Here is an 11950-nt window from a genome sequence, read left to right on the forward strand (position 1 = left end):
TTTTATAGATATAAGGCAATAACTGCATTTTGCCCCTATGTTCTATTTTTAGCCATGGGTGCCATAATGGTTGTCAGACGGAGTCATCGCACACATTTTTTTTAACTACATGAACCCTATAATGATTGTGGCCTAGTATGGTTAAGTTTGGCGTTTTTGTTACAGAAGAGAAGATTTTTGTAAAAGGTTACAAACAAGAATGTGTCCATAGTATACGGATGCCCCAACCCCTATAATTTTCAGGTGGACCGTGAAAATTTGGTAAAATCTCTTATTTGGCATTAAAATTAAGAAGGTCAAATCATAGTAAACATGCGTACCAAGTTTCAAGTTGAATGGACTTCAAGTTCATCAAAAACTACCTCGACCAAAAACTTTAACCTCAAGCGGGGCGACCGGACAAACTGACGAATCGACGAACGGACTAACGAACGAACGAACGCACAGACCAAAAAACATAATGTCCATAAATGGGGCAAAACAATTACAAAAGAAATGTTAAAAACTTACTATAAAGGGAAATAACTGCTAAATTGGTCAGTAGACCATTTTGTTCATGTTTAAAAGAGGGACGAAAGATACCAAACGGACAGTCAAACTCATAAATCTAAAAGAAACTGACAACGCCATGGCTAAAAATGAAAAAGACAAACAAACAACAGCACACACGACACAACATAGAAAACTAAAGAATAAACAACACGAACCCCACCAAAAAACTTATTTATAGATCTTACTTTGCTAGATATAGGAAGATGCGGTGTCAGTGTCAATGAGAGCTGTGCATTATTGCTGTAGGATAAAAGATAATAACCGAAAACTGCAAAATTTTCTTAAAATTACCAATTCAGGGTCAGCAACATAACAACGGGTTATCTGATTTGTCTGAAAACTTCCTAACGAATAAATTTTAACTTGTAACTCTTTTTCCTTATGTCAAATTTTCTCCTTATGCTTTGGTTTTAGAGATATAAGCCAAAAACTTAATTGAACCCCTATGTTCTATTTTTAGCCATGTCGGCCATCTTAGTACATGAGCGGGGTATTCTGTCACATTTTCAAGACTAGATACCCTATAATGATTGTGGCCAAGTATGGTTAAATTTGGCCTAGTAGTTTTAGAGGAGAAGATTTGTGTAAAAGTTAACGGACGACGTCGACAGACGACGGACGACAAATGATAAGAATAGCTCACTTTGCCCAGGGCTAATAAAATTTTACTGTATGCAAAAATGTATAGAAGGGAAAGAAAATCGCTTGTTTTGATGCCGCTACTAGAACTAATTGTGGAAACAAAAAAAGCTGATATTTGTTTTTGTTTTTTTGTTGTCTATTTTCAATACTGTTATATCTTCTGCTGATTATATATACATTTAACCCATGTCCTGTCTTTTGTTATATTGTACCTGAATAAACGAGTTCTGTATTATCTCCAGAACAGTTATCTCTTCCCCATCGAATATATGTTGAACTCCTACCTGGAAAAGAAATTTTGAATACAAAAGTACTATTAACCCTCTTGCTGCCAGGTGTTTTTCAGGGTAGCATTTCATATGCCAGAAAATGATACCGCTCTACGTTTGTGACGTGACATGCCAAACAATGACGTCATTCGATATATGACGTCATGTCGTAATGAGCGTTACATTAAAAGCCACCGTTGAAACATATTACACTTTTTAATTTTCGCTTTTTTTTTATTTTGAAAGAGGTACAGCAATGATGAGAATTTTGCATAAATTAAAACATGGACATATGTGTCCCTCCGGCAGCAAGAGGATTAAGGTTAAGGATGTAGGCTTCTCTGTTTCAAAAGTTTTAAAAGCCTGTTTTAAATTGATTGATAGTATATAAATAGAGGTCGTAAAAAACAAACAAAAAACAAGAGTTCGTGTGCTTGTTTTCGAGATATAAGCCTACAAAACATTGTAATGATTCTCTCTAGATTTTTATACTTTAAACATTGACCATTTTTTCGTTTTCAAATTAGGAAGAAATAACAAGGATTTTATATAAGATTTTCAAATATAGCTTTTTAAACTATAGGTATTAAATATGAAAAGAAAAGTAGGAGTTATTTGGCAATTTTTTTAAATTACAATCCAGACAAGAATTGTGGCCCGCTCGCACTCTCTTATACTTAAGTTCAGCGAAAAGCGTCCAAACTGTAATGTAGAAAAAGTCGCCTCATTAAAAACACAAGTGTGTGTAAAGTTGATAAATCTATGGTGAACTACCCTTACCAAAATCTGCAGCGTGAGAATGCACAAATTTTACACTATCACATAGAAACTGCATGAGACAACATTTTTCATGAATAATTAAAAACTTACTCAGTAGAGTTTGGATATCACGTGCGTGTTGCGCCTTTTCCGCCACCATATCTTTTTGTAAGTTGTCAATCACTTCTGTTTGATGTGTGTAATTTTTCTCCATCATGTTCAGTGAAATCATTGAACTGGTTAATTCCTTTTTTAAAGTGTCAACCAGCCCTCCTTGTTGCGTGTATTTGGTTTGTAAATCGGTCAGTGAACTTGTAACAGATTGTAAATTCTGGCTCACAGTTAGTAACGTGGACTCGAGATGCGCCAGTCGGTTACCAATCACATCAGGATCATTCAGAAGAAGTCGGCGATATTGATCATTATCAGCATCTTGCCCTCCAAACACGAACAATAATCCAAAAACAAAAACAAAGGCACTTAACATATTGCAGACAATGTAATTATCTGACGACTAGCTTTACATTGATAAGATAAAAACCAAGGTCACAGGGTTTTTATATTAAGGCATTATGACATTAATACCTAAGACTAAAGGACTTTCAAATTGAATTTTCCCTGTAGTTCGGAAGTTTTGTTGTTTAACCTTTTATTGATTTTATATTAAAATGTTAACCCATATGCTCAATTAATTATAAGGATAACAGGTTCGAATATGAAATGACGATAAACGAAACAAATAAGTTCATAAATACATTCTAACGTACTGCCATATAATGAAAAGCTGATAAAACCAAAAAGAAACGAACGAAAACTTAAAATAAAGACAACAGTAGTATACCAATGTTCAAAGGACATTAATCAATTGAGAGAAAACAGGTTCGGGTCACAAATGTAAACTTAATCCGAAGGAAACACATCTATAAGAGGAAAACAAAGGAACTAAAGGAACATTGAAGTGCAAAAATACCCACCAATACACATAGAATTGAACAACTACCATATTTCTGTCTTGGTACAGGACATTTTATTTACATTTCTTTCTGCTATAAAGATGATTTTCTCTCACTTAATAATCCAAAATTTGGTGACAAAGTTAAGCCTTCGAATTTGGGATATACAATGTAGGGTACAACAGATGCAGTTATATCTGACTTAAATCTTGACTTACATCTAGAAATTGACAATGAGGGTCAGTTTAAAATAAAACTTTATGACAAGCGATATTGCTTCAGCTTCCTAATTGTGAACTTCCCATCTTTATGGAGCAACATTCTAGCAGCTCCTGTTTATTGAGTTGTTACCTCCCGGTTGATACGATATTCCGGGTTTGTAAATCCTATTACGATTTCCTTGATAGAGGGTTGCTGCTCATAAGGAAGCTATTTAACCAAGAGTTCTAAGTGTTGAAGTTGAAATTATACGGATGCCATCACGAGTTTGTTGACCGTCATGAAACATCCGTTCACAGATGATCGCGGGAATGCCCAATTGTCGTAACTACAATCCCGTCTACTTTTCCCGAATATAACCTACCGAATAAGCCTTATACCGGTTTTGTACTAATATGAGCACCACGATGGATGCAAGATGTGGAGCAGTATCTGATTATCCTTACGGAGCACCTAATATCACCCTAGTGATTGGTAAGGTTCGTGTTGCTCAGTCATGTTTTAGTGTTGGCATTTTCTTTCGACTATGAGTTTGAATGTTATTTTGTTATCCTTCGCCTCTCTTTTAGATCTTTGATTATCAGACTTATACCGATTGTGAGTTAAATAATGAGTTACTGCATTGCAAATGTCTCATGCAAAACAGGAAAGTTAAAACCTTACTTTATTGATTTATAATAAGAACTCAAGAAACTTTTGGAATATGAAAGAATTTTTATTTAGAGCAAACAACACAGTTCACCTGCACATTATCTGTGTATGGAGGGCATGGTATCGACCCACAGTGCAGGTTTGACACGTACAGGTAATGTTCGTCGTTACTTCTTTGACCCCCATTCACATAGATTGGGTGAGTATCAACACATATATAAGGTGATGGGTTGTGACTGTAGGCACTGGCCGATAGAACACCGTTGTATTCTTCTTTCCAACCAGCATAACAAGTTTTTCGTCCTGGAAACATCACTGTTGAAGACGTGTTGGTACTCCTACACAAGGCACATGATACATCTTCATTCAACGCACCCGATATCAGGTAATTTTCTTCAAATTCGGTTCCATAAATACGACTACTACCTGAGGCTGTTTTATTACTGAGTTCTGGATTATCAGGGAGGCACAGCATGTTTGAAGCTCCGCCTTTATAACTTGAACTGTATGAATACTTTTCTCCTGCAGCATAACCTTAATATACGAATATATGCATTTTATAATTGAATTAAAATGAACGAAATATATATTGATTCTACGATTAATATCTGGTATCATAATTGTACTTTTAAATTACTAAAATAACCACTGATAAAATAACCACTGATAGATAATCATAAAAATATATCATCGTTTCTGTATGTAACTGCGCGTAGGGAAATCAACCGTTTGAGAATGTGCGAGTATTAAAAAAACTTACTGGCTCGGTCTTGCACTCAGATAACAAGATTCATAGGAATTCTTTGCTAGATAAAATTGAAAATGGAAATAAGGAATGTGTCAAAGAGACAGCAACCCGACCAAACATGTCGAAATAGTTACATCTATAGATTGAAGTACATAAATGTAGGGTAATAAACAAATATTTATCTTGTATAAAAATTATGAAAAAATCATATCTTGAAAGTGGAAATGTTTATTGATATGAGACAGATAAATTTTAGTAAACTGCATCTATTTCAAACTAAAAAAGGATTTTGAGAATTATTTAATTACATATCTTTTAAATATTTTATTAGTTAATATGAATTATATGAAATTTTCAATTGAACAATAAATTAAACTTAAAATCATAAGAAATAATTAAGTAAACTCCATAACATCCAAGCTGGAAACTGCGTGAGCACAAATGAGCACACCCATACTAACAATGAGTGAGCACAGGTTTAAGACAATAATATGCACATCATGTTATTCTCTTTATGTATTGCCGAATTAATGCAGTAACATATACAGTTTATTTAGAATCGTCTGGGTCAACTACAAATTACAAGTATAGAGTAAAGACTGAACGGGGAGGCATATGCTACTTGGGATGTGTAAAGTCTGACTGAACAGCTACAGTCAACACTGACTATAGCTGTTCAGTATCAATTAATATCAAAAATCAGCATCATTATCCATCAGACCCAGTTCAACTCAACGCTGATCAAGTCCTCCAAAGAATGAAAGAAAGACGTTGTGTAAATTACCTCAGAACAAAACATCTATCAAGACGAATTAGTTTAAGACAGGAGATTAACTGAGATGATAAATGGAGAGAGACGACAACTAGTGATAGCTTCCTACTCATTGATGATGAAGACCAAGACTGAATCCTGATATTCAGCACCAACTTTAACTTAGTAGTTTCTTTATGGTGATGATACCTTTTACAGTTGTCCCTCTACTTTTTACCAGTTGCTTTGTGAATGGAGCTATGTACCAGCTAAACTTTGCGTTACTATCAGGAAAAGACCAGCCAACCCGTTTTTTCATACTACTTAAATATTAATGTCAACAAAACAAACTGTAACTACAAACAGAGATTACAGAACTTTACTACGAGACAGCAGCATCTACAGTGTTTCCTGGCATCACCTAGAAAGGTTACTTTTTGCACTACACCAAGTGTATCAAGTCGGAAAACTCAGGAGTTTGGCCTGCAAGTCCCATATTCGCAAATCTAGGACATCCACAGACTAATGAGAAGAGCAGCAGTTCTTCAAATGGCCCCAACTGGAATGAATGATTAACTGAGTTATGGACAAGTGTACGCGAAAAACAATTTAGGAAATCAGAACCCACTAACGACAAATGCAAGACACCAGTCAAATTTGTTATTGCGCTAAAGAAATTCGATAAAGGTTTACGATTTCACGAACAGAAATTCAAACAGAATTTAGCTTTACAAATATAAACTTAAAATGCTGACGATCCGAAAACATTTGGGCAGAATTAAAAATAAACTTGGTCCTAGAAAGAACAAGTCTTACTTGATGGAATGTGTTAATGACGATGATATCAAATTTCACCAATTCCGAAAGGTTCTGTTATTGACCCCAGAATGTCATTGAATTACAGAACGATCAGTTTACTTCTTGGTAATTGCAACATGTAACAGTTTTTTCGTTAATCAACCGAGTTCAAAAGTATTTAGAAGATAACGAATTAATTTGTGATGAACAAAACTGTTTAGTAAAGGTAGTTCTGTGAAAATGATATGTTTCTTTGAATTGCCTAATTCCAGACAGAAAATCAACATTTGCTACCTTTGTGGATCTGCCGAAAGTCAATTACTTAGTATATAGATAGAAATTTATTACATTACAAACTACATTTAACGGAATTGACGGAAACATGTATAATGATATTTCTAGCTTACATATTGCGTCTGTTTAAAGGATCATCGAACAAATTGGTTCCAGTGTTCAAATGGTGTCGGCCAAGAGGATGATTTATCGGCGTCTTTGTTTGCTTTATTTGACAACTATCTGGCTACTGGAGTTATAGATCTAGAAACTGGAAAACCTTGCGATAATGAAGAATCAGTCTTTTATATGACATTGTATTCTCACAGAGTCAGAAGCTGATATGTAGCGTTGCTAAGATGCGTTGTTGAAAAAGCTGGAGACTTTAATTGTTCAAAATCTATTAGCATGCGTTTCTGAAAATTGCGTGTCTCACAAGATCGGACCTAACAGTTATAAATAGTAAAGTCATTATAAATATATTGGCGTTATTTTCTGTGATAAAATTGATTTGAGTGTTGCCGCCGAAACATTAGAAAAGGCTGAAAGACGAGCATTAGAATAGATGATAAAAAAAAATCTCAAGTTCAAGGACGTTTGATTTAAAATCCTTGAAACCCTTTCCGAGTCGTGTGTCGTACCAGTCATTGATTATTGTGCAGATGTTATTGAATTTAATACATGCAATCCCATTGAAGCTGTACAAAACCGTGCTTTTTCGGATTACACAGATTTGCACCAGTTATCTCTCTAAACAGTGAACTAGGATGGCTTCAACCTACTTTACGGTGGATTTATAAGGTAAGAAGATGAAATTGCCTTGTCAAAATGGACTATATTAAACTTAATTTCTTTGGAACTACTAGTATACGAAATCTGGCAAGTTGAGAACTTAGTATCGAGTGGACATTAACAGTTACTATGAAAATGTAAATTGAACATTATGGAATACTGTGAAAATGATTGGACTGGTGAACAATCAGTTATGGCACAATTTCGCTGTGGTATACTACCTTTGAGCGTTGAAACCGGGTTATTTATAAGTAAAGCTCTTAATGAACGTTTCTGCAACTTGTGCGACAACGGAAAAAGAGAAAAAGAGAAACATTTCGTAAGCATACTGTAGAGCTTACATTAATTTGAGATACCTGGTTTTTGAATCAGTGAACATTAATGAAAGTACATCTGCTAATTTGATCACATTTCTTCAAAGACAAACGTCCAATTTATTGTTCTGTAACAGGAAAGAACTTCTTTACAAGTAACAATTTCACATTAATTTTACTTATTGAAAATATGAACATTGAGTTTAAAGCGACTTATATGTTTAACGGGCCGGGTGCAATTTAAAATAGTCATTATTAATATGTTTTCTAATATGACGTGCTTCTTCTGCTGTGTAAACAACAGCGTGATAAAATTATCGATATATCTATACTTAGCGCAGACTCATAGATGTACATATTGATGGATGTTGATAATTACCTCCCAAGTAAATCTACATGTATCGCAACGAAAGTGCAATCATAATGTCGATTTCGTAATGGATAAATAGTTATTAAAAGTACCAGGCTTATAACTTTATACGCCAGACGCGAGTTTCGTATACATATGTCTTATCATTGACGCTCAGATCAAATAAGTTTGAAAGCCAAAACAAGTACAAAGTTGAAGAGCATTGAGGACCCAAAATTGCAAATAATTGTGCCAAATACGGCTGAGGTAATCTATGCCTGGGATAAGAAAATCCTTAGTATGTCGAACGATGTAAACTTTTGCAACCAATAAATTTATAAAAATTACTAAACACAGAAGTTCTGACTACTTGGCTGGTGATACCCTCGAGGACGAAACGTCCACCAGCAGTGGCATCGATCCAGTGGTGTAAATAGTTATCAAAGGTACCAGGGTTATAATTTCATACGCCAAACGCGCGTATCGTCTACATAAGACTCATCAGTGACGCTCAGATCAAAATAAGTTTGAAAGTCAAAACAAGTACAAAGTTGTAGAGCATCGAGGACCCAAAAATCAAAATATTTGATCCAAATACGGATAATGTAATCTATGCCGGGGATAAGAAAAGTATTTCGAATATCACGGCCAAGGCCATGTGTAAATGTCCAACAAATATATGGCTTCCATGAGTTATTTCTTAGATATCTTTATACTAATGTACACATGTCACTGTAATAAATTATCTACTTAATTACTCATGTATATGAATTTTATTTTAACCTGAGTTGGCCTGTAAAACATTGCGCGTAAATTTAATCATTAAATTTGTGTATATAAACAAATCAGGTAAACTACAGGTAAATTTGCGCAAATGTAATGCTTGTCATTTTCTGATGCGCTCAAATGTAGGGTGCCTATTTGTTTAATTAGTATGATAGTTGTTATAAGCATGCACTTTTATTGTGATAACTACTGACACCTATTCTTTGAACGCCAACATAATTTTACAGGTAAGTTGTCGGTATGGTGTTGGCATTCAAGGAATAAATCGTACAGTGAACTGTAATGGTATGATCAAATTCATTGTTTCTATTTTAAAATAGCTTGATTTTAGTCGTTTTAGAGAAACAACATAGTATACTAAGGATTGAAGATACCAAGAAATACACATTCACGCATCGTTGTCTTTTGTTATTGAATTTGACGCGACTTTCATACAAGTGAGAGGTTTATCAAGCTATAGAACCAGGTCCAATCTACCATTTTCTACATAAGAAAATGCATTTACCAAGTCAGGAATATAACAGTTGCTATCCATTCGTTTGTTGCGTTTTATCTTTTGATTTTGCCATTTGTTAAGGTACTTTCGGCGTTGAATATTCCTTGGAGCTCTGTATTTTTGTGATTTAATTTTACACAGCGTTAATATTACCTTTATAAATTAGCTCTGTATTTTGTGTTGAACAATCGTCTCTTCCCCATCTTATGTATGTTGATCCATGATCTAAGGAGAAAAACATGGGTATCTTTTGTTATTATTTTTTTTTCAAATTTCAGTTTCAACTTACTGACGGCTATACATTTTCTTTTCTCGCATTGTTATTCCGTTATGCATACGCATTGAGTTTTTTGGTACAGGACAATTTTGAAAGTAAACAAATGGTGGGTTGAACCTGGTTTTGTGGCATGGCAAACCTCCCGCTTTTATGGCAATGTTAAATATGACATTAAAAGTATATTACATGACAGGACTACAATACAAATAAATGAGAGAACATATAGGACAGAGAAACACACGAATAATAGCTAGCCCAAAGTACCAGGTTGAAAATTTTATACGCCAGACGGGCGTGTCGTCCACACAAGACTAACCAGTGACGCTCAGATGAAAAATGTTCGAAAGACAAAACAAGCACAAAAATGGAGAGCACTGAGGATCAAAAGTTTCAAAAAGTTGTGCTCAATACGGGTAGGGTTTTCAGCCTGGGATAAAAATATTTTTATTATTTAGAATAATTCATACTTTGGCAAAACAGTAAATTTTATATAATGACTATATAGACAAGTCCATCTATAGATAGGTGTTTTCGGATAAACTCATCAATGAAGTGTCCACATCATACACTCATTCTTTTGTTAATTCGTTTGGTGACACTGATAGGTGATAAGAAATCAATAATAATTATAACGGCAATCATCCTTATCACACACATCTCCAAATAGACTGTCCTTATGCAAATTAAAACATAAGCTCCGCCCAATCAGTTGAAATAAAATTGGTAATAAAGCTTTAATATATATACAAAAATTAATGATAGATAGTTGCCCATATCCAAAGAGCTCCGATCCTACAGCTAGTGATCAGAGTGAATACAACTGTCTAGTTTTATTAAAACAGATTTATAATCATCAATACATTTTTAAAAATAAACAAACTGTGTTTAAAGATTGTCAGCTGTTATCGTCCTCTTCACCTTTGTTCTTTTTCTTTTTTTTTTTATATCTTTTTCTTTAACAAAAAGAACAATACAAAGTTAAACTGCATACAGTATATTTATTCTATTTCTTTAATTTTTTAGTTTATCGTTCTATTTCTCGAATACGTTAAAGTCATAAGAAACCACAAATTAAAGAAAATAATGCCTATGTTTTTTTATAACTCAATGGATAGTTTTCATTATAAAACTTATGTGCATATATTTTTTTCTGAAGAAAATTCTTTAATTTATTCATATTTAGAAGAAGTTTACTTTATTTTAATTGTTCCCTTCCAGGCAGCAATTCCCCCCCCCCCCCCGACATATTTTTCGTATGCAAAGTGACCTCAGTGTGACCCATCTCGTAAAAATCCGGTGATCGCAATACGCATGGATGTCCTTAAAATAAACTATTATCTGATTTTGCATGTTAAACACGTGCTCAATTTCCATGCTTTTTTGTTGCTTTTTTGTTGATTGTTGACAAACAGGTGACAATCGTTAAACTTCGGCTTCAAAACGCGAACTTTAATTACCTGCCATATTTTCACAACAACACTGACCGATTGAAAAAAAAATGACGATTATACGAAATTTATGCGAAAAAAATGAAAAATTCTTGAACAGAAGACCAAGTTTATGATGTTTGTATGCATTTGTTCAAGGATTGAAAAAACATTATTTTGCACCGGTCACTTGTTTCTTATGACTTTTTAACATACATTTTTCTTTCGGGAATTAATTAAAAACTTACTCTGTAGATTTTGAATATCAAGTATGTGTTGTGCCTTTTCTGCAGCCAATTCGTTTTGTACAGTGGCAATCACTCCCTCTTGGTGTGTGTATTTTGTTTGTAAATCGGTCAGTGAACTTGTGACGGATTGTAAATTATGGCCCATAGTCAGTAATGTTGACTCGAGATGCGCCAATCGGTTACCAATCACATCAGGATCATTCAGAAGAAGTCGGCGATATTGATCATTGTCAACATCTTGACTTCCAAACACGAAAAATAATCCAAAAACAAAAATAAAGGCACTTAACATATTGCAGACAATGTAATAACCAGACGACTAGCTTAACATTGATAAGATAAAAACCGAGGTCACAGGGTTTTTATACTAAGGCATTATGACATTAACACTTAAGACTCAAGGACTTTCAAATTGGATTTTCCTTGTAGTTCGGTAGTTTTGTTGTTTTACTTTTTCATGATTTATTGAAATATACCACCCATCTGTACCATTAGTGGTAAGGATAACAGGCTAGAAAATAAATTCTTATGAATTTTAACGTCTTGTCATACATTGAAAAGCTGATAAAACCCAAAAGAAACCAAAGCATAGCTTAAATATGGACAACAGTGGTATACCAGTATTTAAAGGTCATACATCCATTAA

At 34.1% G+C, this 11950-nt stretch overlaps 1 protein-coding gene across 1 annotated transcript; it reads right to left on the reverse strand.

The window, feature by feature from the left end:
• Positions 1-4096: 4096 nt before the first annotated feature.
• LOC139490444 (uncharacterized) lies at positions 4097-11616 on the reverse strand. The gene is made up of 3 exons (XM_071277233.1): positions 11305-11616; positions 9506-9577; positions 4097-4579 (listed from the first exon to the last, which is right to left on the reverse strand). The coding sequence occupies exons 1-3, from the start codon at positions 11594-11596 to the stop codon at positions 4110-4112; spliced, it is 834 nt and encodes a 277-aa protein (XP_071133334.1). The 5' UTR covers positions 11597-11616; the 3' UTR covers positions 4097-4109.
• Positions 11617-11950: the final 334 nt, after the last annotated feature.

Source organism: Mytilus edulis, chromosome 9 (genome assembly GCF_963676685.1).
Source record: "Mytilus edulis chromosome 9, xbMytEdul2.2, whole genome shotgun sequence".
In the NCBI taxonomy this organism is placed as follows: domain Eukaryota; kingdom Metazoa; phylum Mollusca; class Bivalvia; order Mytilida; family Mytilidae; genus Mytilus; species Mytilus edulis.

Bases quoted from the DNA above. Each gene is read 5' to 3' on its own strand.
- LOC139490444 (XM_071277233.1), bottom strand. From the start codon at position 11,596: ATGTTAAGTGCCTTTATTTTTGTTTTTGGATTATTTTTCGTGTTTGGA. The intron at 9,578-11,304 runs GTAAGTTTTTAA...TTTTCTCCTTAG, and splicing joins TGATATTCAAAATCTACAGA to ATCATGGATCAACATACATA. The intron at 4,580-9,505 runs GTAATATTAACG...TCGTATATTAAG, and splicing joins TACAGAGCTAATTTATAAAG to GTTATGCTGCAGGAGAAAAG.